This window comes from Schistocerca cancellata, chromosome 1 (genome assembly GCF_023864275.1).
Source record: "Schistocerca cancellata isolate TAMUIC-IGC-003103 chromosome 1, iqSchCanc2.1, whole genome shotgun sequence".
Taxonomy (NCBI): Eukaryota; Metazoa; Arthropoda; class Insecta; order Orthoptera; family Acrididae; genus Schistocerca; species Schistocerca cancellata.
The window spans coordinates 118772209-118795469 of record NC_064626.1 but is presented as its reverse complement, the minus strand read 5'-3'; the positions used below and the strand labels follow the sequence as shown (position 1 = coordinate 118795469).

Genomic DNA, 23261 nt, shown 5'->3' with positions numbered 1-23261 from the left:
GATCATGTATTTATGTTAAGAACAGTTTTGAATTTGAGGTCATAAGTGATATTATCATGCTAAGTGTAGACAAAGACTTTGAAGTGTCAGCAATAAAGATAGTTGCTATAAATATGCCCAACAAACTAACTATATTATGTGTATACCATTCTCCCAGTGGTAATTTAGATATATTCTTTTCAAAACTTATAGAAAGCCTAGAACTAGCGTTGACTCTGAAACATAATATCCTTTTGTGTGGGGACTTTAACATAAATACAGCTTAAACAGATGACACCAGTAACACATTTATGAATATCCTGCTTAGTTTTGGCATGTCATCACTAGTCAACTGTGCAACAAGAATAACCACACATTCATCATCTACCATTGACCGTTGTAATGGTACTTGAATTACATAACCATTACGGCACCTCAACTCAACCTCTCGATACCAGCAATATTCTACTGTGTTTCTTGAGAGTAGTTGGCATATTTCTGAGACAACATTCAGATTTGATTTCGTTAATGTAGAGGTACTTTGAAACATATCGATGTTGAGTTGAGGTGCCGTAATGGTTATGTAATTCAAGTACCATTACAGTGTGTACCTAGATACAGGCAGAGAAAACTGTGATGTACTTGTTAAAAATCTTGGATTGTCTGACTATTTATGTCAGATTATAACAGTAAAGGCTTGTGTAAAAATAGATTCAAAACTGTACATCTATAAAAGAGTCTACTCTCCATCAGCTTTGCAAAAGTTTTCCTTAAAGGTAACACATTAAAGTTGGGGAGGAGTATATACAGAAACTAAAGTGAATTGCAAATTCTCCAATTTTATATCTGAGTTTAAATTAAAATTTGAACAAACAATCCCCAAAGCATTAATTCATTTTGGAACACCCACCAAAAATAAATGGATTACTAAAGGAATTAGAAATGTGCTCCAACTTATAAATACCAAAACTACATTAAAAAGGACAATAGTGATCCAGTTTTCTTGCACTACTACAAAAACTACAAAAGGGTCTACAGGAAGGTACTCAAACTGCAAAAAAATCAGCCAGCGATAGGTTCATAAATTTAGCCTATAACAAAAGTAAAGCTACATGAGCTGTAGTGAAACAAGAAACAGGAACTGTGAAGAAGAGAGGTACAAACACACAAATCAAGAACAAGGAAAATATAGAAAGTAACCTAAAAGAATAGGCAAATTATGTGAATACCTACTTTAGCAGCATTGCAACGACGTTACAGAAAAATTTTCCAAAAAGTGCTAATCAACCAATACAGAAGAATATAGAAACCTCAGTGGTATTGCTTCCAACTACTAATGAGGATGCATGCAATATTGTAAGGCAATTAAAGAAAAAAACCTCAGCAGGTTTAGATGAAATTCCAATGTGTGTGCTGAAAAAATGCATAAATGGTATCAAAGCTCCACTAACAGAAATCATAAATGAATGTTTCAAAACTGGTTGCTTCCCTGACGACCTGAAGCACGCCAAAATTTTACCATTGCACAAGAAAGGTGACATAGAAAACGTTGAGAACTACAGACCAATAGCCCTATTGTCATGCTTTTCCAAAGTGTTAGAAACAATAATGTAAAACAGGCTTATGAACAAGTAAATTCAACCTCCCTTGCGGTGACCAGCATGGTTTGAGGCCTGGTAGAGGAACAGAATCTGCAATAGCACAATTTACAAAAACAGTTTTAGAAGCACTATATGAGAACTGCAATGTATCCGGCCTTTTCCTAGACCTGTCTAAGGCATTTGATTCAGTTGACCACCAGAAGTTGTTGCATAAGTTAGAGGCACTAGAAGCAAGGGGAGTGGTTCTCAAATGATTTCGTTCCTATCCAGAAAACAGAGTACAATCAACAGAGATCACACATGTATCCAGTGGCTCAAAGTACACTGAGAAACATATATCTGATCCACAATATATCAATACTGGGGTCCATCAAGGAAGTGTACTGGACCCAGTATTGTTTCTGGTGTATATAAATGATTTCCTACACATTATCAGCCACGGAGAGAAGATATTGTTTGCTGATGACAGCAACACAGCAATCACCAGTACGACACTAGCACAAATGCTGGAAAATTCTACTGAAGTGATGAGGGACGTTCACAAATGATCTCAGAAAAACAAAGTAACTCTCAATATAAAGAAAACAAATACAATATGCTTTAGAATGAACAAAAAACATAGTCCCTTAAATTTAAAACTAGATAACATCCCCAGACGATGTATCTACAACAAAATTCTTAGGATTGCACATTGACAGCCAAATGAAGTGGAATGAACATGCTATGAAACTCTTGAAAAAGGTATCCACAACGTGTTATACACTTAGAGTCCTTGTATCGCATGCAGTAATGAATGTTTGAGAACTGTATACTTTCGTTATGTTCCTTCAGTGATCAGATATGGTATTATTTTCTGATGACACAGTGCTCAGAATTTACAAACAGAATTTAAAGTGCAAAGAGAGCAGTAAGAATTATAACGAAAAGCAATATGATGTAAGCAATGATGTATCACCTGCAGACACGACAATCTTCCAAGATTTTAGAATCTTATTGAATTCGTTGATATAGGCATACTGAATAACTAATTTTTAGTTTAACATCTGCCACGTCACAGTCTGGAGCTATGTCTTGCATATAATCCCCAATCTGTATACTGCTTGGTCTCACAAATTACGAAGTTTATACGACTTGCCCTTTTTGGTTACATACATTAAGTTTATTTATTCATTCATTCGAAAATCTTTCAAGACTGTGAGACACATCATTGGTTTGCACATATTACCTCCCTCACATACATACGCAGAAAATAAAATATACGTTGCTGTTCTTATATTTATAGAACATGCGAAATTATACCTGCTGACCATTGTTTTCGCCAATAAAATAGAAACACACTGAAATCGAATGGAGTACAGCAGCAACTACTCCACGATATCAGCGACAGAATGCTCGTGTTTCGAAATACTGTCACCAGGAAGCAGTAGTGGTAGGAAACTGGCGCAACGAACTACAGCCACTAAAAACTGGGAGTTGGCACAAGCAACTGCAGTATGCGACTAGCTGTGACGACACTTTTGTTGCGTGTGTGAACCCGGATTAATAATTATCAGGTTGGTATATGTTACTAGCCGCGTCATATCAGTGATCTTTCTTCGGCCCGCCGATGTTCGTTTGAGATTTTAACTATGGAATGGTAACCGTGCGATATTCATAAGAATTCAGATGACGGAGCATTAGATGGAAGGCAGGGAATAGACGCAAACAATTGATAATAGGCTTAATATAAAGGTGTTGCATATCTTCCGAAACTCAACTAATATTATCTTTGCTATACCAAAGAGTGTGTTATGTCTGCGAATGTAAAGTTCCGATCGCGAATTGATGGCTGTTGAGGTCAAGTAGTGGTTTGTGTCGTGCGTGTTTGTGAGAGTGCATGAGGTTAGGTGAAAATGCAGTGTTTGTAGTAAGACTTCGGCTTCTAGATAATGCAGTCCATTGTCTGGACTGGGAGACTTTTGTCTCGAGCGTTGTGGAATGGCTTGTCGAATTATACGAACTGCGGTGAACAGAATCTCAGCAGAAAACGTGAATCCCGAATAGTGTCTGCGGTGTGTGGTTTTCCAAAAGAACTTTCTCACGCCAAGTTTAGGAAAGGACAGTTTGGTGATGATGCCTACTTTACTGCAAAGTACAAGTCCGCGGAGGTTATTGGTGAGTATGCACTACATAACGTGTTGCGTTATCGAGGACCTTTAACGCCGAGGGTGTCGGTGATCGATATGGCCCGTGATTGAGTTTTGTGTAAGTTCTGCCGACTTATGCTGATCTCTAAAGATTGTTATCTTGAAGAAATGTTTGGCTTCTGTAATCAGCCGACTAAATACGTGTCTCGTTTACTGATTACTGAAGGTAGTATATTTCAGCGCTGAAAGAAAAGTAACAAAATGATTTATCCTCAGCTTAAAATTTAGATTCACGTTAAAACCAATCACGCCCTCGTTGTAGCAGTAACGTTTGCTGTTTGTTAAACTAGTACAGTGAATAAAAGGTTACGTCAATCATTGCGCTAGAACTCAACGTAAACATAGACTTTGTCGGTGCGTTTGAGGCAATAGTCTTACATCAGTTTACATCCCATACAGTGTGGTTCATGAAAGACATTCACTGATCGCTGTAGCCTTACCCTGAACGAATCACACGCCTTGTACTTCTGGGGTACCGATATTATGGGTTTAAACTACTCACAGGTCATTGGCGCAGGTTCACTGCGTGTCCACTACCACAATTATTCCCATAATCTAACGTGGTTAAAATCGTAATTTATGCGTTAAGTGACAGTTTGCTATTTGTATTGTCAGTAAGATTGTACACCGCCTTTAAGAACCCCTCACCCTTTCTCAATTTGTTCATTAACGGCGTTTCAAAACAGTGGGTTACTTCAATGACATTCCGTCTATTGCGTTATTCAACAAGCGCAGTTAGTCATATTGTTGAGTAATTGGTTCTTTTCTATAAATCTGTATTTAACGCACCGAACCGTTTATTGAGTTGCCCATTCATTTGGGCTGTGAGAGCAGATTATTTTCACTCTGTAACGCATAGTGTTCACTATAGAGCAGAATTTGAAATATGTAGTACTGCTAAACGCGAAAGAAGAATGAAATGCGTTCTCTGTAGTATATGTAGGTATCTACTACATCTAACATAAGAAATGATGCATGTAGGCTATATGGGCAATTTTTGTTACTATAAAGTAATACTCCTAACAAAAGTGTATATGACAAACATTCTGGTGTTAAAAAGAAAACCATTGTGTTTACAAACATTCAGGTGCCAGTTAATACAGTTAACTAAAAGTCGCTCTCTCTCTCTCTCTCTCTCTGTCTGTCTGTCTGTATGTGTGTGTGTGTGTGTGTGGAGGGGGGTGGGGGTTAAGCTTACTTATTGTTTGCTTTGTGACTGAATGGTTATTTTCTCAAAAATGGCGACATGTGTACCATAAATAGTTCTTGAGATGCAGATAGATAAACTTCTCAAATGCTGTTCACAAAATTAAACTGTACATTGAGATCAGTGGAGTGAAAAGTGCTGCACATTTGTACACATGAAATCATTGCATTTTCCTTTATTGACAACTCTGCAATTTGGGATTCACTACATTTCATGATCCACAAGTTAATGGCTGTTGATGAGAATTTGTGGATTGTAATTCTTAAAAGAAGTCATATCTTTTTTAGTGTGTATCTGCTCTATTCTGAACAGGCAGCCTATTACAAGGGTTTGCAAATGAAGCCAAAATTTTATTTACTGTGTAATTAATAGCTGATCTTGTAGTGTTTCTGCTAAATCACTTTCTCTTTGCACCTCTGCTTCTGAGTTATATTCTCAATCAGCTCAGTTTATATACTACGGAAAATTTTATTCTACGGTGAGAATTGTTTAACGTCATGTTTTGAGCTAGTGATTAGCTTGAGGAGGAAAATTGCTATACTGCTTATCCTGTATTCATTTTCTCTAAGTAAACTTAAATTGTGCAACAGTTTTCCCAATCATCTGTTGATTATATGATAGCTACAAGAATGAATTTTTCACACTGCAGCAGTTTGTGTGCTGATAGTATATTTCCTGGCAGATTAAAGCTTTACTTTGGATGTGGACTTAAACCCTCTAACTTTTACTTTTGTAGGTAAGTCCTCTAGTGACAGATCTACTCAAGCTCAAATCATGACCCTCCAGTACTTCATCTCCTACTTTCCACATTTCACAAAAGTTCTCCTGTGAAACTTGCAACATTAGCATTCCAGGAAGAAAGGTATGCTAGTCCTGTAAATTCAGTGGGAGAAGTGTGAAGTATGGAAGGTAGGATAGTGAGGTACTGGCAGAAGTAAAGCTATGAGGATGGGTTGTTAGTTGTGCTTGGGTAGCTCGGTCAGTAGAGCATTGCTTGCAAAAGACAAAGGTCCCAGGTTTGAGTCCCAGTTTGGCACACAGTTTTAATCTGCCATTAAGTTTTGTATGATATTGGAGTTCCTGGGACTGCACTCTGAAGGTGCTGCCTTCACATAGTGATCTTGTCTTGACATTTCTGCAATATTTCTGGCAGTCATAGAGAACAAAAGCTTCAAGCCCATTCTGTTTCCATAACGTGTAAAACGGTATGTTTGTCTTTCACCCCAGGTGTATTAAAGTCAATGTAGCATGCAGATTTGATTTGATGTGACTCAGCTCATTGTATCACCAGCTTATGTCGCTTTCCCTTCTGTCATTCCAGAGCTGCAACATAGCTCTAATTATAATTGATAATTTTGTTTATACTGGATGATAAACAGTTAAACAAGAAGAGACTAGAAGCGCATGAAATGTGGTGCTACATGAGGATACTGAAGATGCTTAGATGAGATAATGAATGGAGAGGAACTGAACTGAATTGGAGAGAAGAGAAATTAATGGCACAACTTGACCAGATGAAGGAATTGATTGACAGGAAGTATCCTCAGATGTCAAGGAATTGTCAGTTTTGGTAAATGAGGGAAGTTTAGTAAAAATTAAAGAGGGAATGTAGGCTTTTACTACAGTAAGCAGGTTCAAATGGATGAAGGTTGCAGTTGTTATAGAGATGAAGAGGAATGTACAGAATAGGCCAGAGTGGAGAGTGAAACAGAACCACTCTGTGGACTGAAGACCACCAAAACAATAACTTTTTTTAAAAAAGATTGGTGTATTTACAGTGCAAGTATTTTTCTTTGCAAGCTGCTAAGGATTTTATATAAATACTAATGATGATTTCAGTTTTGTTTCTTATTAGTAAGTGGTGATGAAAATACTCAATTTCCAAAGTCTCGAAGCTTTCAGCTCCTTAAATGATACAAAGTTTGCTTAATTTGGACAGGTTTCTTCCTGCATTTTTAATTATAGTGACTGTCTCGTTTGTCTTTATCAGTGAGGCAGCATTTGTTGCATCTGTCTTATTTAACACATAAAACACGACATGAAATTGTGAAAATCTATTTAATGGATTTGTCGAATCGATCATTAAATTAAATCAAATTTTGAAAATGGTGTTCTGTAGTTGTTGCTGGCACACGCTGGCATTTCAGAAAGGCCTTGACACGGCCATTCTTTGTTTGGAAGATGAATACATATTGAAGTTTTCACTGTTTCGAAGTTTGATATCAATGTGTTCCAAGTGAGGAAACCTTGACTGTAGTATTAGATATCAACAGAAAACCCGAAAGGTCCGATAATTAGGCGCGCTTGTTATGTTTCTAATAGTCTGTTTCATGACCCGATAGGGAGGCGAGCCTGCCCCGGATCGAATCCGTCTCGCGGATTAACGACTATGGCTATTTAGCCGGCCGGTCTGTATATGTGGCTTTTAGGCACACATCCAACTAGGTGAATCGCGGCCTGGTACCCATGTCCCTCCTCAAATACACGATTCGAAAACATTTAGAAAACGTTCTCACACTTGCATATGAGATCTATCCAGAAACAATGTGCTACACTGCTCCTGTCCCTGGTGGAAAAGGGTGGTGTCAGGAGGAGCATCCGATTACCATCTGTCATCAGCATTGCCAGAACACGTATAACTGTGTCGATCCTGTAGATAATGGTACAAGACGAGCAGAAAAAGTAGTCTCGTTCCCTTCGGAATATCACAGCAATGCAACGCCTATCTTTGACTGCAAGATGCTGTATTTGGAGCTCTCCTTTCTCGCTTTAAGGATGTGCCTTTGTTGCAAATTTGCTTGATTGGCACTCTTATCAAATTGAAGGAATGGTATTACGCGCGTAGTGTAACTCGGAACTACAGCAATGACTTGCCCTTGCGACGTAAAAATTCTACTACAGCGCAACTAAATTTTGCGTTTTGGAATCGGTTTCCCTTTAGTTTCTTCCTAGATAGTTTTTCATAGCTTAGAAGTGATTCTATTAAACACTGTGAATTGTAGGGAACTAAAGGGTTTCGTCATACGCTGGTTTAGTGTAGTTGTGGAGGGGCATCAGGATAACACACTGAGGTGACTAAAGTCATGTGATAGCGATATGCACATGAACAGGCGGTAGTATCGCATACACAAGGTATAAAAGGGCAGTGCATAGGCAGAGCTGTCATTCGCACTCGAATGACTCGTGTGAAAAGGTTTCTCACAGGAATTAACGGATTTTGAACGCGGAATATTGGTTGGCGCTAGACACATGGAAAACTCTATACCGGGACTCGTTAAGGAATCCAATATTCCGAGATCCAGTGTCATGAGCGGGGCGAGAATACATTGCAGGCATTACTCTCACCATGGACAACGCAGTGGTCGACGGCCCTCACTTAACGACCGAGAGCAGCGGTGTGCTGACAAACGAGCAACGTTGCGTGAAATAACAGAACTACATGTGGGATGTACGACGAACGATTCACTCTCCCTTTTGGTTATTATATCCGTCCTGCGATAATCAAAGATATCTCCTCTCCCCCCCCCCCCTCCTCCCCTACCATTTTAGGATTTATGGAAGTCGGTATACTCTTCACTGCACTAGAGTTACGAAAGTGTTTGTTCTTCTGTGAAACACAATCTCTCCAACCTTGATTTCCAGTTGCTGTTTTTTCTTACATAGTTGACCTCGTCAACTGTTGCAGAATAGTTCTCCTAAATTAAATTAATTCTATTATGAAGACGTAAACGACAGAACATATGTATTACTCTATATACTACTTATTTCTCTTGTTGAATTTATTCTGTTGTGGTAAATCATAATTGCTGATATTTTGTGTGTAATTACGATGTAGAATTTAAATTTTTTGGCCGCAGCCCGTAGCTGTTTCCATTCGATCCTGCGCTAAATGTATGTGCGGATGGGTCTGCTGGTAAGAAGAACGGACATGGGACAGCTTACTCGGCCGCTTACTAACCCCCACACAAAAGCAGAAGTGTCTTGGAGTCGCTTGAGCCAGCCAGTTCGTCAAACCGGTCCTCATACGAGGGCGAGCCTTTAGAACCGCCTACACGCCTGCTGACAAATTTGCTCGACACATACACTTAACTGAAACGATCTTTACTATCGTTCAGTTGTTCGTACAACACTCATTTTACTGTTTCCTGTTGAAGAAGCGAGCGATCCAGGCTATAGTCTTAAAACTGAGGCGAGGTAGATGATCTGTAATGGTTGGTGCAAGTCGGGGGAGAGTTTGGAGTTTCTAATGGGTGTGGCCAGACAGAATGGAAAAGTAATATTAATACTTGCGTTCAGTATTATTTCCAACAAGAAGTGTGCGTTTTCCAAGATAACCCCCTCTTCACATGCCTAGGAGATGTCAAAGATTGGCTTGATGAGCATGAGGCTGAAATAGCTCGCCTTTCCTAGCCTCCACGAGCAACGGATTTAAATATTGTCGAACCACTGTGATTCATGTTGAAGGGGGAGGAGATAGCTGAGCACTCTTTACCCCCTTCAGGATTCTCCTAGGAATTGGAAACATTTAAATGTGAAAGTGGTATGAAATGGCATTGATTACTATTTAGTATACATCCCCAGGATGATTCGGGCTGCTTTGAATAGCAAGGAAGGCCCTACATCGTTATAAGAAACGAGTGTTTATATTTTTTTCTGACCGTTCGCGTATACCTTCACTGTATCAGCTCCATCCAACTGCTGATATTCACCTCGACGAAGTACTGAACTGTTGTAAAATGGTGTGTGGAATCTCTCGTTTTTGTGAATCCTTTGCTAAGCGAGACACGTGATTGGCAGAGAGTGTATTCGCTTATATTTTTCTTCCTTCTGGTGTGTTTAGTGCCATCCCACTTCATCGTCCATGAAAAGGCTTCGCAACCGTTCATCATCAGATCGACGTCAAACTTATCATCTACTAGAATGAGATTTCCACTCTGCAGCGGAGTGTGCGCTGATAAGAAACTTCCTGGCAGATTAAAACTGTGTGCCGGACCGAGACTCGAACTCGGGACCTTTGCCTTCTATCATCTACAAGTCTTGTTCTCGCAGATCTCTCTTCTTGCCGCTCTGTTTTTTGAGCTGTTTCTTGTTTAGGTCTCCGTCCTATATTTACCTCGTGTGGTAACAGAAGTGTTTAAAATGTTTGGTACATCGTAATCTCCTCGCCCAGGTACATTTTGTACAAATAGTTCAACCAAATTTAGTCGTAAGGGAAAGAAAAACAGTTTTTCACTTTAGCAGCACCTTCGATAAAGAGCAGCGCGCATCATTTACTTGTTAACTCTCACTTAAACTGGTTTCTTAGTTCCATAATACCAAGGAGACTGTATAAGCCGTATTTTGATTTAAAAGAAACATAAAAAATGATAGGCCAAGGCATTTGTGTCTCTCACATGTATCACTGTTAACAGTAATTGTTACTCTTACTGACGAAGCACTTCCGGCGCGGCATGTGTAGTTCTCATGTCTACTAATAAGACATGGAGAAAGTTAATGCCAACCGTATTTTCATCTGTGAAAGTTAAATATTCATCAATTTCAAGACGGGCTAGTAACAGCATAGTCTAAGACAGTTAATCTGTATGGTTCGTTGACATAGCTGTTGGCTAAGAACTTGCGCTCCGCAAATAGCTCCCTTTACGACATAGCTCACTATCCGAGATATTGCCGCTTTACCGCTGCTTAGCTAATGTCATGAAGCGTCTTGGTGTCCCTTAGCACTGGTGAAACACCTTAAGAAAAGTTTGGCATGCGCATCTTGCAAGAGAGATTTGCGCCACTTGTTCATGAACAAAAAAACCTGCGGCAGATTCGGCTTGTGTCCTTAATGGCAAGTGAACAGCACCGTCTTATGGTTTTCTCTCTGTTTCGTTTTTGATTAGACGGTTAATCGCGTTTCGTGCTTACATCTGATAACTTTTGTTCGGAATCTCTGTTTTCAGGCCGATAGTATTTTTACAGTATTTGGCACTTTTCATCAACCACAGTATGCAAAACATTTTTCCTCCCACCGTAGCTAAATTAGAGAGTAAACACTATCTCAGATGGGGAAGCGGAAGCAATCGGCGGCCGCGAAGTTTTTGTAAGAGTGCGCCCAGCCTTCTCCTGAAATCACGTGGAGCCTCAGATAAGATAGGCAGGTGGAACTGCTGCTGCACAGTGAAGACTGTCAAAGTTACTTAGGAGTTTAATGCATGGCATTGTGATAAGAAGCAAGGAATAGACTGTTACATGTTAAGAATTAGTAACCAAAACAAATTTTGATGTTCCATCTTCAAACTTCATATACACTCCTGGAAATTGAAATAAGAACACCGTGAATTCATTGTCCCAGGAAGGGGAAACTTTATTGACACATTCCTGGGGTCAGATACATCACATGATCACACTGACAGAACCACAGGCACATAGACACAGGCAACAGAGCATGCACAATGTCGGCACTAGTACAGTGTATATCCAACTTTCGCAGCAATGCAGGCTGCTATTCTCCCATGGAGACGATCGTAGAGATGCTGGATGTAGTCCTGTGGAACGGCTTGCCATGCCATTTCCACCTGGCGCCTCAGTTGGACCAGCGTTCGTGCTGGACGTGCAGACCGCGTGAGACGACGCTTCATCCAGTCCCAAACATGCTCAATGGGGGACAGATCCGGAGATCTTGCTGGCCAGGGTAGTTGACTTACACCTTCTAGAGCACGTTGGGTGGCACGGGATACATGCGGACGTGCATTGTCCTGTTGGAACAGCAAGTTCCCTTGCCGGTCTAGGAATGGTAGAACGATGGGTTCAATGACGGTTTGGATGTACCGTGCACTATTCAGTGTCCCCTCGACGATCACCAGTGGTGTACGGCCAGTGTAGGAGATCGCTCCCCACACCATGATGCCGGGTGTTGGCCCTGTGTGCCTCGGTCGTATGCAGTCCTGATTGTGGCGCTCACATGCACGGCGCCAAACACGCATACGACCATCATTGGCACCAAGGCAGAAGTGACTCTCATCGCTGAAGACTACACGTCTCCATTCGTCCCTCCATTCACGCCTGTCGCGACACCACTGGAGGTGGGCTGCACGATGTTGGGGCGTGAGCGGAAGACGGCCTAACGGTGTGCGGGACCGTAGCCCAGCTTCATGGAGACGGTTGCGAATGGTCCTCGCCGATACCCCAGGAGCAACAGTGTCCCTAATTTGCTGGGAAGTGGCGGTGCGGCCCCCTACGGCACTGCGTAGGATCCTACGGTCTTGGCGTGCATCCGTGCGTCGCTGCGGTCCGGTCCCAGGTCGACGGGCACGTGCACCTTCCGCCGACCACTGGCGACAACATCGATGTACTGTGGAGACCTCACGCCCCACGTGTTGAGCAATTCGGCGGTACGTCCACCCGGCCTTCCGCATGCCCACTATACGCTCTCGCTCAAAGTCCGTCAACTGCACATACGGTTCACGTCCACGCTGTCGCGGCATGCTACCAGTGTTAAAGACTGCGATGGAGCTCCGTATGCCACGGCAAACTGGCTGACAAAGATGGCGGCGGTGCACAAATGCTGCGCAGCTAGCGCCATTCGACGGCCAACACCGCGGTTCCTGGTGTGTCCGCTGTGCCGTGCGTGTGATCATTGCTTGTACAGCCCTCTCGCAGTGTCCGGAGCAAGTATGGTGGGTCTGACACACCTGTGTCAATGTGTTCTTTTTTCCATTTCCAGGAGTGTAGTGACCTCAGAGATTTTACAGATGATGCAGTTATCTATAACGAAGTACACTCTGAAAGAAGCGGGGTGGATATTGTCATATCTTGATAAAATTTCAAAGTGGCACAAAGATTGGCAACTTTTCGGAATTGTAAAATTGTACGCTTCACAAAATGAAAAAAAATACTATCCTATGACTGTAATGTCAATGACTCACAGTTTGAATCGGCCAACTCATAAAAGTACGTGGGTATGACACTTTGTAGAGATATTAAATGGAATTGCTATATACGATCAGTGGTGGCTAAATCAGGTGGTAGACTTCGGTTTATTGGTAGAATACTAGGGAAATGCAGACAGTCTACGAAGGAGATTGCTTACAAATCACTTGTGCAACACATTCTAGGATATTGCTCGAGTGTATGGGACCCGTACCAGATGGGACAAACAGTGGATATTATAGAGAAGGGCAGCACGAATGGTCACAGGTTTGTTTGACCTGTGGGAGAGTGTCCCAGAGATGCTGAAGAAAGTGAACTGGCAGCCTCTTGAAGAGTGACGAAAACTATCCTGAGAAAGTCTGCTATGTTTCAAGAACACTTAGAAGTATACTACAGCCCCCTACATATATCAGAATCACATCTTTTTGGGAGACAGTGATTGACTTTTTGTTTGTACAGGGTGGGCTAGAAGTCACGATCGGAAATGTTTAACGTTATTGTGTTGAAACAATAGCAACATGAAAGGCAAACAGGAACATGAAACGACTCTCTAGCTCTGGAAGACATTGTATTTGACAGGAAGATACATTCAAGACTAGACTAACACAGAAACGAATGTTCTTATAATAGGTTAACACAGAAACGAATGTTCTTATACCCTACATACATATTTTAAACTTTCTCTCTATGCTGAACTTCGTTCTCGGCGCTGAGTTGGATTCGCTGCCATATGCGTCTGCTTGCCCGGCGCAAATTTTCGCGAGTGATCATACTCTGTGTTGTCTTTCGCCCAGATATACAAAAATGGCTCTGAGCACTATGGGACTCAACTTCTGAGGTCGTTAGTCCCCTAGAACTTAGAACTACTTAAACCTAACTAACCTAAGGACAGCACACACATCCATTCGAACCTGCGACCGTAGCGGTCGCGCGGTTCCAGACTGTAGCGCCTAGAACCGCTCGGCCACTCCGGCCGGCTCCAGATATACACAGCACATTCATCACTCATCATAACCTTGCGGCGAGCCACTAATGTTGGAAAAGCTGCAAGTAACTGTTCGCACGAATCACATCGCGTATTCGTATCATGATCACTTAATTCATAGATACTGTCAGGTCGAAATAAATGGTAACCTTCCTTCTTCACCCAATGACGCATAGAGGTTTCGGGAATATGCATCTCCGCCAACTACTTCCGTGTTGATTTTGCTGGGGAACGAAACAGTGACTCATTTAAACACCCAGTGATTTCTGTATCGTTGTCATATTTCTTGGGTCTTCCACTGCATTGTGCATCTGTCACAGACCCACTTGTAGAGGCTTTTCTTTTCAGTTCCTGAAAATTAGCCTCCCTTGGGATTCTTTCTTGAAGCGATTAAAAAAATCTGTCCCTGCTTCCATCGTATGCCTCACCCTTTCGTTCCTTTCATGCACCCGTGCGCTAAGGAGACATTCTTCTGTTGTGACTCTGCGTGTCTCCGTCATTATAACACAAATGTATACAATAGTATCACCACAGACGGTGTCATCGTGGTAGCAAACGGAACACGATCATATTCCATAGCATTCCATAGCATTCGCCATGTCATATTTTCATAGAGGGAAACTGACATTGTTGTAATTGGAGTGACCTCTACCAGAATAAAGACGTGCTACGGGCAGACATTACTGTGTTTTGAACCTAGAATAAACTTACGGATCCATGAACCGCCGAACTGTGTGTTAAGTTACTTGAATACCTTCTGAGCATGATTTCTAGCATACTTTGCACATTGAATATTTTCATTAGTGCAATTACACAAAAGTTTTATATTGTTAACCATAATTAGAACTGTCAAGTCTAGGCATTTGGGCTAACAAAAATAACTTTTCATACCAATTGAAGCAGCATCAGGATTGTCTCAGGGTAATGTATTTTCAAATTAGATAAAACGCTAGGTGCAGTTACAAACTAAAACAAGAGACTACATAAAAAATCTGGAAAGAAAGTTTGATGTAACGGGATAAACAGATACACCGGCAACACATCGCATAAGGCGGCTCATATCTTCAGCAGGAAAAAATTTAATGTCGCTTTTAAAACAGCCAGTAACCCGAAATCTAAAATTCGCCCTACTCTTTCAAGTACGAAAAATCCAGGAGTCTACAGAACATAGTTCCAGACTGGCCGAGTATTCAACATGCCTTTTATTAAAAAGCATTCGTGTGCCGAGAACGGGGTCTACACACTGAAAAGGAGGGAAATAACACCGGACCTGTCAAAGAAAATGTCCAAATTCTACATGCAGTTAAGCAGAGTAGACATCGTAGAAGACGTTACTTTTATACAGCGAAAAGGAGGAAACATGTAAGTTTCTCAGTGGAGAAAATGAAGCCGCTGATACCCTGTTGACCGCGAGGAGGAGTCCTTCCAGCGACGTCCTCAGAGTGTGGTTGTCACCTGGCACGCTGTGGGGCTTGAACGCAAGCACCACCCAGTTTTCAAATGTCGGTACATTCTATTCCATGTTTATTATGGAACTGATGTTTTTACTCATGTTGTCACAGCATGCACCATCAAATACTTACTTATATTAGCCTACTGAATAACCTTCGTATTTCTTGAAGTTTACATCACCAAAAACTTCTACCTTGATATTTCGGCGTATCGTTTTGGTACTGTAATTCATCTTTACATCCCATTTGTTTCGAAGTCTTTTATAGAGACATGGGTTCTTAAAGCTTTTTTAAAGAAATCTTTTAATTAAAATGGAATTTTTAATTAAACTATGGCTGTAGACTCTTCCAACTCTGCGCCCAGACTTCTCTCGTCTGCGCGTAAAACATGGGGTAATTTTCTCCCGTATGACACCTACATCCTGCGACTTATCCAGTCTGACAAACGTTACTTTGATCCCATCCTGATGCTGCTTCAGTTGATATGAAAATTTTCATTTCTATGCTATCCCTTGGCGTATAGAGCTGATAAAGTAGATTATTATCATTATTATTATTATTGTTGTTGTTGCTGTTATGACAATGGCCAATCGCGGCTGATACCGCTTAAATAGTATAAATCTTTTGCCTCAGTGAAAATATTAAATGTAAAAACTTTATACAGTTAGTTAAAACATGTGTATGCTTTGCCTGATGTTGAATAGGCTTGTGCATTAACAATCGATATTAACAAGTCAAAACTGTTAATTCACACTTGTTGTAAACATTTCGGACAATAAACGCATTAACTCGTTATGTTGTCATTTGTACCTTGTCCTTTGGAATGTGTTGCATATACATTGCCTGAAAAAGAAAATACGCACCCAGAAGAGAAAGGAGAAGCGAAACTTCACAGGTTCAGTGTGTGTTTGTTATTGCGGTGCTTACAAAATCGACTAAAATTTACGAATAACTTGGCAGTATGAGCCGTCTTGTAAGTATGATGCTACACATCCTCTGGTCTGGATGCGTGTGCTGATTCGTTTGGGCCGTCAGAGCTCCCTCAATAACTGCCACATTAACCCACGCAACGGCTCCCCGCCGTAACGCCGGGAATAACACCGCTGCACCTTACCAGAACGTTGGAAGAACGGGACCTCACACCAGGTCGCCGCCATACTCTCCGACGATGGCCCTCTGGGGTAGTGTAGAACTGCTATTATCGCTTAACACAATGCAGCGCCATTAATCAGCAGTCCGTGCTTCCTGGTTACGCCGCAGCCCGAATGCAGCCGTTTATGCTGTGTTAACGGCAACCTACGCATGGGATGGTAATTCCCTGGTCCGGCAAGTGCTGCAGGATCTCAGGGTACTTTGCAGGGAGTCCATTACTTTCTCTCGGATGATAGGCGCAACTGTGTATCAAGATGTTCTCGGTGCACAATACGCTGATCTTTCCTTGAGGTGCTCAGATGTGGTCGACAGGAGCCTTGTCGAGGAGTATGCGTACCCTGGCGGTCCGGTGCAGTCTAATCTCGGGCAATTATCACGTCTGAATGACCGGCAAGTCTCGATGTTGCCTGATAACAATACTAAAAGTAACAGTACTAAGTAGCTCTGGTGGCTGTCAGATGATGTGCACGCGTACAAAGCTACACTATGTGATCAAAAGTATCCAGACACCCCCAAAAACGTAAGTTATTCATAGTAGGTGCTTTGTGCTGCCACCTACTGACAGGTACTCCATTTCAGCGACCTCAGTAATCATTAGACATCGTGAGATAGTAGAATGGGGGCGCTCCGCGGAACTCACAGACTTCGAACGTGGTCAGGTGGTTGGGTGTCACTTGTGCCATAGGTCTGTACACGAGATTTACACACTCCTAAACATCCCTAGGCCCACTGTTTCCAATGTGATAGTAAAGTGGACACGTGAAGGGACACATACAGCACAAAAGCGTTCAGCCCGATCTCGTCTGACAGACTGCCGACAGTTGAAGAGGGTCGTAATGTGTAATAGGCTTACATCTATCCAGACCATCACACAGGAATTCCAAACTGCATCAGGATCCACACCAAGTACTATGGCAGTTAGGGGGGAGGTGAGAAAACTTGAATTTCATAGTCAAGCAGCAGCTCATAAGCCACACACCACACTGGTAAATGCCAAACGACGCCTCGCTTGCTGTAAGGAGCGTACACATTGACGATTGAAAAGTGGAAAAACGTGTGGAGTGACGAATCACGGTACACATTTGGCGATCCGATGACAGGGTGTGGATATGGCGAATGCCCGGTGAACTCCATCTGGCAGTGTGTGTAGTGCCAACAGTAAAATTCGGAGCCGGTGATGTTATGGCTCTGAGCACTATGGGACTCAACTTCTGAGGTTATTAGTCCCCTAGAACTTAGAACTAGTTAAACCTAACTAACCTAAGGACATCACACACATCCATGCCCGAGGCAGGATTCGAACCTGCGTCCGTAGCGGTCTCGCGGTTCCAGACTGCAGCGCCTAGAACCGCACGGCCACTTCGGCCGGCTGGTGATATTATGGTGTGGTGGTGTTTTCATGGTGGGGTTTTTTACCCTTTGTTTTCCGCGGCACTATCACAGCACAGGCCTAAATTGATGTTTTAAGCACCTTCTTGCTTCGCATTGTTGAAGAGCAATTCGGGGACGGCGATTGCATCTTTCAACACGATCGAGCACATGTTTATAATGCACGGACTGTGGCGGAGTGGTTACACGACAATAAGATCCCTGTAATAGCCTGGACTGCGCAGAATCGTGACCTGAATCCTATAGAACACTTTTGAGATGTTTTGGAACGCCGACTTCGAGTCACGCCTCACCGACAGACATATATATATCTCTCCCCAGTGCAGCCCTCAGTGAAGAATGGGCTGCCATTCCCCAGGAAACCTTCCAGCACCTGATTGTATGCATGCGAGAGTGGAAGCTGCCGCTAAGGGTAGGCCAACACCGTTTTGAATTCCATCATTACCGATGGAGAGCGCCACAAACTTGTAAGTCGTTTTCAGCCAGATGTCCGGATACTTTCGATCACATAGTGTACATTGACATCCTATCATGTCTTCTGAATCCGCAACTTGTTTTCTCAGGTAGTATACGTTATATTGGTCTTACTATGATTTAAATTTATCCAGTTAAGTTTTTCGAACCATTGTTGTTTATTGGCACAAGAGGCGAACAGTAACTTCGTATCTAGCAAAAGGAACAAGATTTAAGATATCTTCTGCAGATGTGTTTTCCTTATTTTTTTCAGTTTAGGAATCAACAGCATTATTCTTAAAGTGTTCCTGGGAATAGTTTTCTTATAAAATCCCCCTGCATGACATCTTTCATAACCGAATTTTCCACTACCCTGACGAAGTGTAATATGAGCTTACTGGCATATATGTTCCACGGCATGTTTACGTTTGTTGAGTAAGTGACGTGTTTCACAAAGATTGGTAGTACAGATATTTTTGAATTGAGTCAAAAGTACACTGTTCTGCGAAACTTTAAGGGCTGGAGTGATAAAGTAACACATAGATTAACTACACGGTGGGAACGAATGACAGTGTGGGAGAGTTATTGCCCCAGGTCTCCCAGTCGTGCACGGAATGCTCCACGTCACACCGCGTAAGGTCAGCGTGACTGTAGCACCAAATGGGGCAGTTGAAGGGACGAGAGAGAGAGAGAGAGAGAGAGAGAGAGAGAGAGAGAGAGAATCAGTGAGCAGTTACAGTGCCCTCTGGTTGTGGTCATTGCAACATGGTCCGGAGACAGTATTTGAATGATTCCACATTGGGAAGAATCATCGAGACACTGGAAGAAGTGTTAGAGGAGTTCGGTATTACTCAGAGCTTTGTTTCACGCGCATGGGCAGCGTTCCGAACCACTGGCACTGCTTCCTGAAAGAGAGATGCTGCTCGACCGTCGTCACCTACAGCAGCAGAGGACCGCTACATTGTGCTGCGGGCAAAAAGAACGCACGTCAGACAGCGAAAGCAATCGCAATTGCATTTAAGAGGACTAAAATCCACCCAATCTCTCTCTCCACCGTGGCACGTCACCTGCTTTGGGGGGGGGGGGGGGGTGTATCTTTGCTTGGCGACCAGCACGTTGTGTTCCATTGACACCCGCACGTAGGCGCACCGGTTGCGATGGTGCCAGGAGCATAGGGACTGGACCATCAAGGAGTGGTGTCATGTTGCTGTTCTCCGACGAGGGCAGATTCAGTGTGACTAGTGAGTCTGGACGTAACCTCGTGTGCTAAGAGGTGAGAACGCGTAATGCAGCCAGCAAGATGGTGGAACTTGATGTATTTGGTCGTCCAGGTGAGTCAAATGGTGCATGAGCGTACTAACCTCCAAATCTTTGGACACGGTACACTTACCAAAAAATGGCTCTGAGCACTATGGGACTTAATTTCTGAGGTCATCAGTCCCCTAAACTTAGAACTACTTAAACCTACTAACCTAACGACATCACACGCATCCATGCCCGAGGCAGGATTCGAATCTGCGAACGTAGCGGTCGCGCGATTCCAGACTGTAGCGCCTAGAACCGCTCGGCCACTCCGGCCGGCTACACTTACCAGTCAACGTTATTGTGACTCAGTACTTCACGAGCTATGTTTATCCAAACAGGCAAACAGAGACCTGCTAACGTTATTGCAGGTACAATAGCTTATTTACCATCACTCATCAGAACAAAACTACCTATACGCAAGTGCAGCCGCAGGTGGAAGCTACTTGACACTTCTCTCCGACGTCATAAAAATTAAACCAAAAACGAAGAATTAGCCAAAATTATTGTAGCGAAGTTTTAGTATTAATCAGTGGCAAATTAAAATTTGGCAGTCTACTTTTCTTGGTGTTTGTTGCTCCGCGCTGCACCGAAGGGGAAGAGGGGCATTCATGCGACGGTGAAACCAGAAGAACATCAGCAAAACAAAACAAAAAAAAAAAAATGCTCAGTCACTTGACACGCTAGTTTAAGTTACATGTTATGAAGCCTGTTTACTGTTGTGGGGACAACTGTAGTATTGCACGACGTGCTGTGGCCTCGCGTCTTACTGCATAACGTACTTCAAGCAAACGCCGGACAGTTTGTTCAGGGAGGAGTCCCAAACAGGCGTTGAAAGGTTTGTGCATTTAAGATATTGTAATTGTTTTCACCAACATGAAGTATGAGGAAGTCCCCATTAAACTATTTATAGCCTATTTTGATAGCAATGTTTTTAAAATGGTGTTATAGTAATTCTAAAGGAGACTCATTCAAAATAGGATTATTAGTTTCAGAGTAATTACAATATTTAGAACTTAGACTTTATCTGTGTTACGTATGAAACGGACTGCTGTCGTATGCGGTTGTTCTCTCAATTTCATTGCTCAATAAGGTTCATTATCTCGTCAAATAATGAGGAAACATTGTTGCACCACCGGAATACCGGTATGAGAGGGGCATAGCGGAAATGTAACTTTCATTCTGCCTGTCCCGTTCAATTACATAGTGCTGGTTAGTCTCAAAACCAAGAGAAACTAGATATGCTACCTTTGTGGAGATTCGTGAAAGAATGTGAACAGAACAGTTGAGTTGTACCCAAAAAGGTATACCGACAGACGGTGTCCAACAAGATAGTTCAGCGGATGTGCAAAAAATTGTTATTGGAAAGACACTGGAATAACATTCACAGGACAAGAAGCAAGCTAACGAAATAGATTTTCAGGCAGCTAAGTTACAGCTGTTCTTGATTCGAATTCTGGGTATTTACTTCGCCATATTTGATGGAGAAATTTCGAAAATCTGTGTTCAGTAACTCCACTGTAGTGGCACTGTTGTGTTGTTGTGGTCTTCAGTCCTGAGACTGGTTTGATGCAGCTCTCCATGCTACTCTATCCTGTGCGAGCTTCTTCATCTCCCAGTACCTACTGCAACCTACATCCTTCTGAATCTGCTTAGTGTATTCATCTCTTGGTCTCCCCCTACGATTTTTACCCTCCACGCTGCCCTCCAATACTAAATTGGTGATCCCTTGATGCCTCAGAACATGTCCTACCAAACGATCCCTTCTTCTGGTCAAGTTGTGCCACAAACTCCTCTTCTCCCCAATCCTATTCAGTACTTCCTCATTAGTTATGCGATCTACCCATCTAATCTTCAGAATTCTTCTGTAGCACCACATTTCGAAAGCTTCTATTCTCTTCTTGTCCAAACTATTTATCGTCCATGTTTCACTTCCATACATGGCTACACTCCATACAAATACTTTCAGAAATGACTTCCTGACACTTAAATCTATACTCGATGTTAACAAATTTCTCTTCTTCAGAAACGCTTTCCTTGCCATTGCCAGTCTACATTTTATATCCTCTCTACTTCGACCATCATCAGTTATTTTGCTCCCCAAATAGCAAAACTCCTTTACTACTTTAAGTGTCTCATTTCCTAATCTAATACCCTCAACATCACCCGACTTAATTCGACTACATTCCATTATCCTCGTTTTGCTTTTGTTGATGTTCATCTTATATCCTCCCTTCAAGACACCATCCGTTCCGTTCAACTGCTCTTCCAAGTCCTTTGCTGTCTCTGACAGAATTACAATGTCATCGGCGAACCTCAGTTTTTATTTCTTCTCCATGGATTTTAATACCTACTCCGAATTTTTCTTTTTTCCTTTACTGCTTGCTCAATATACAGATTGAATAACATCGGGGAGAGGCTACAACCCTGTCTTACTCCCTTCCCAACCACTGCTTCTCTTTCATGCCCCTCGACTCTTATAACTGCCATCTGCTTTCTGTACAAATTGTAAATAGCCTTTCGCGCCCTGTATTTTACCCCTGCCACCTTTAGAATTTCGGCTTCGGTAATATTACGATTAATATCGCGCAGTGAAGGTATTGATCCTGGTGTACTTCACGCATGACAAGAATATTTTTGGACTTTCTGCCAGATTTCGCTACACTTTACTTGTAGAAGCTATTAACTATGACCAAATCATCACTTTCGATAAACCAACAATCTTCGATGGATCCACCCAGCAAGGATTGACATCTGACCAGTATCTGTGATTTCTGTTTGTTTACCTCTCCGTGCATACGTACTAATATATTAACTTCATTTGTAAATAGTACATCGTAGTGGAAACGATGGTTTTCGTCCAGCTTGTCAAGCTTTCGCAGGCTGAAACCGACAACCTAGATCGTCGTCTGTGAAATGTTGACACATTTTTTAACCATTACACTTGTGTGGGCAGAATTATACTTGTTGATGCACGGCCGATCTGTTTCTTGCGAGATGCGGCGATTACGGCATCTGTTCTCTTGCAGAACGATACCGCATCGGCGATTTATGTTGCTTCATCCGCAGACGTTTTCGATCGACCAGCTTTCGGTTTGTCTGCGGCAGAACCAGTTTCGCGGAATATCGCGAGAAGTTTCACTACTGCGCTGAGTAATGGGTGGTCCGTCTGAATGGCGTTGGTTACCTGCATTCGATCTCTCCTGATGTTATGACAGTTTCAATGCGTTCAACTTGACTCCACCAGCCTTCACAGTACCTGTCAGTAAGAAACAGCATAGCTTGAGAATGACTAAAGCTATACTCAGATGAGGTCATTGTTTCCCGCGCAATTATCTGGTGCGTTACGTGACACTTTCCGTTTCAAAATTACGGGTTGCGTCCAAGACATCATCTGAAATGGTCGCCATGTTGGTGACATATAGCCTCTCCATCTCATGTTACTTGAATTCAAATTTCTGGTCGTCCACATGTTTTTTTTTAGATGGTGGCTCCACCCCTATGGACCACCCTGTATACATGTACTAATAATGTTTGGTGCTAGTCCGTTAATCCGTTGAACGAACGGAAGATAATGCGCAGAGAAGAAGAATCGCAGAATGAAGTGGGGAATCGGCCCACACTGAAACAACTTTGAAATGGGGA

General features: G+C 42.3%; 1 protein-coding gene across 1 annotated transcript in view; it reads left to right on the top strand.

The window, feature by feature from the left end:
• Positions 1–3375: 3375 nt before the first annotated feature.
• LOC126166637 (protein phosphatase PTC7 homolog) overlaps positions 3376–23261 on the top strand; it is a 117135-nt gene continuing 97249 nt past the window's right edge. Inside the window, exon 1 of the mRNA XM_049920418.1 lies at positions 3376–3734. Within this exon, the coding sequence (XP_049776375.1) occupies positions 3509–3734 (226 nt within the window). The 5' untranslated portion in view covers positions 3376–3508. The remainder of the gene's footprint in view (positions 3735–23261) is intronic.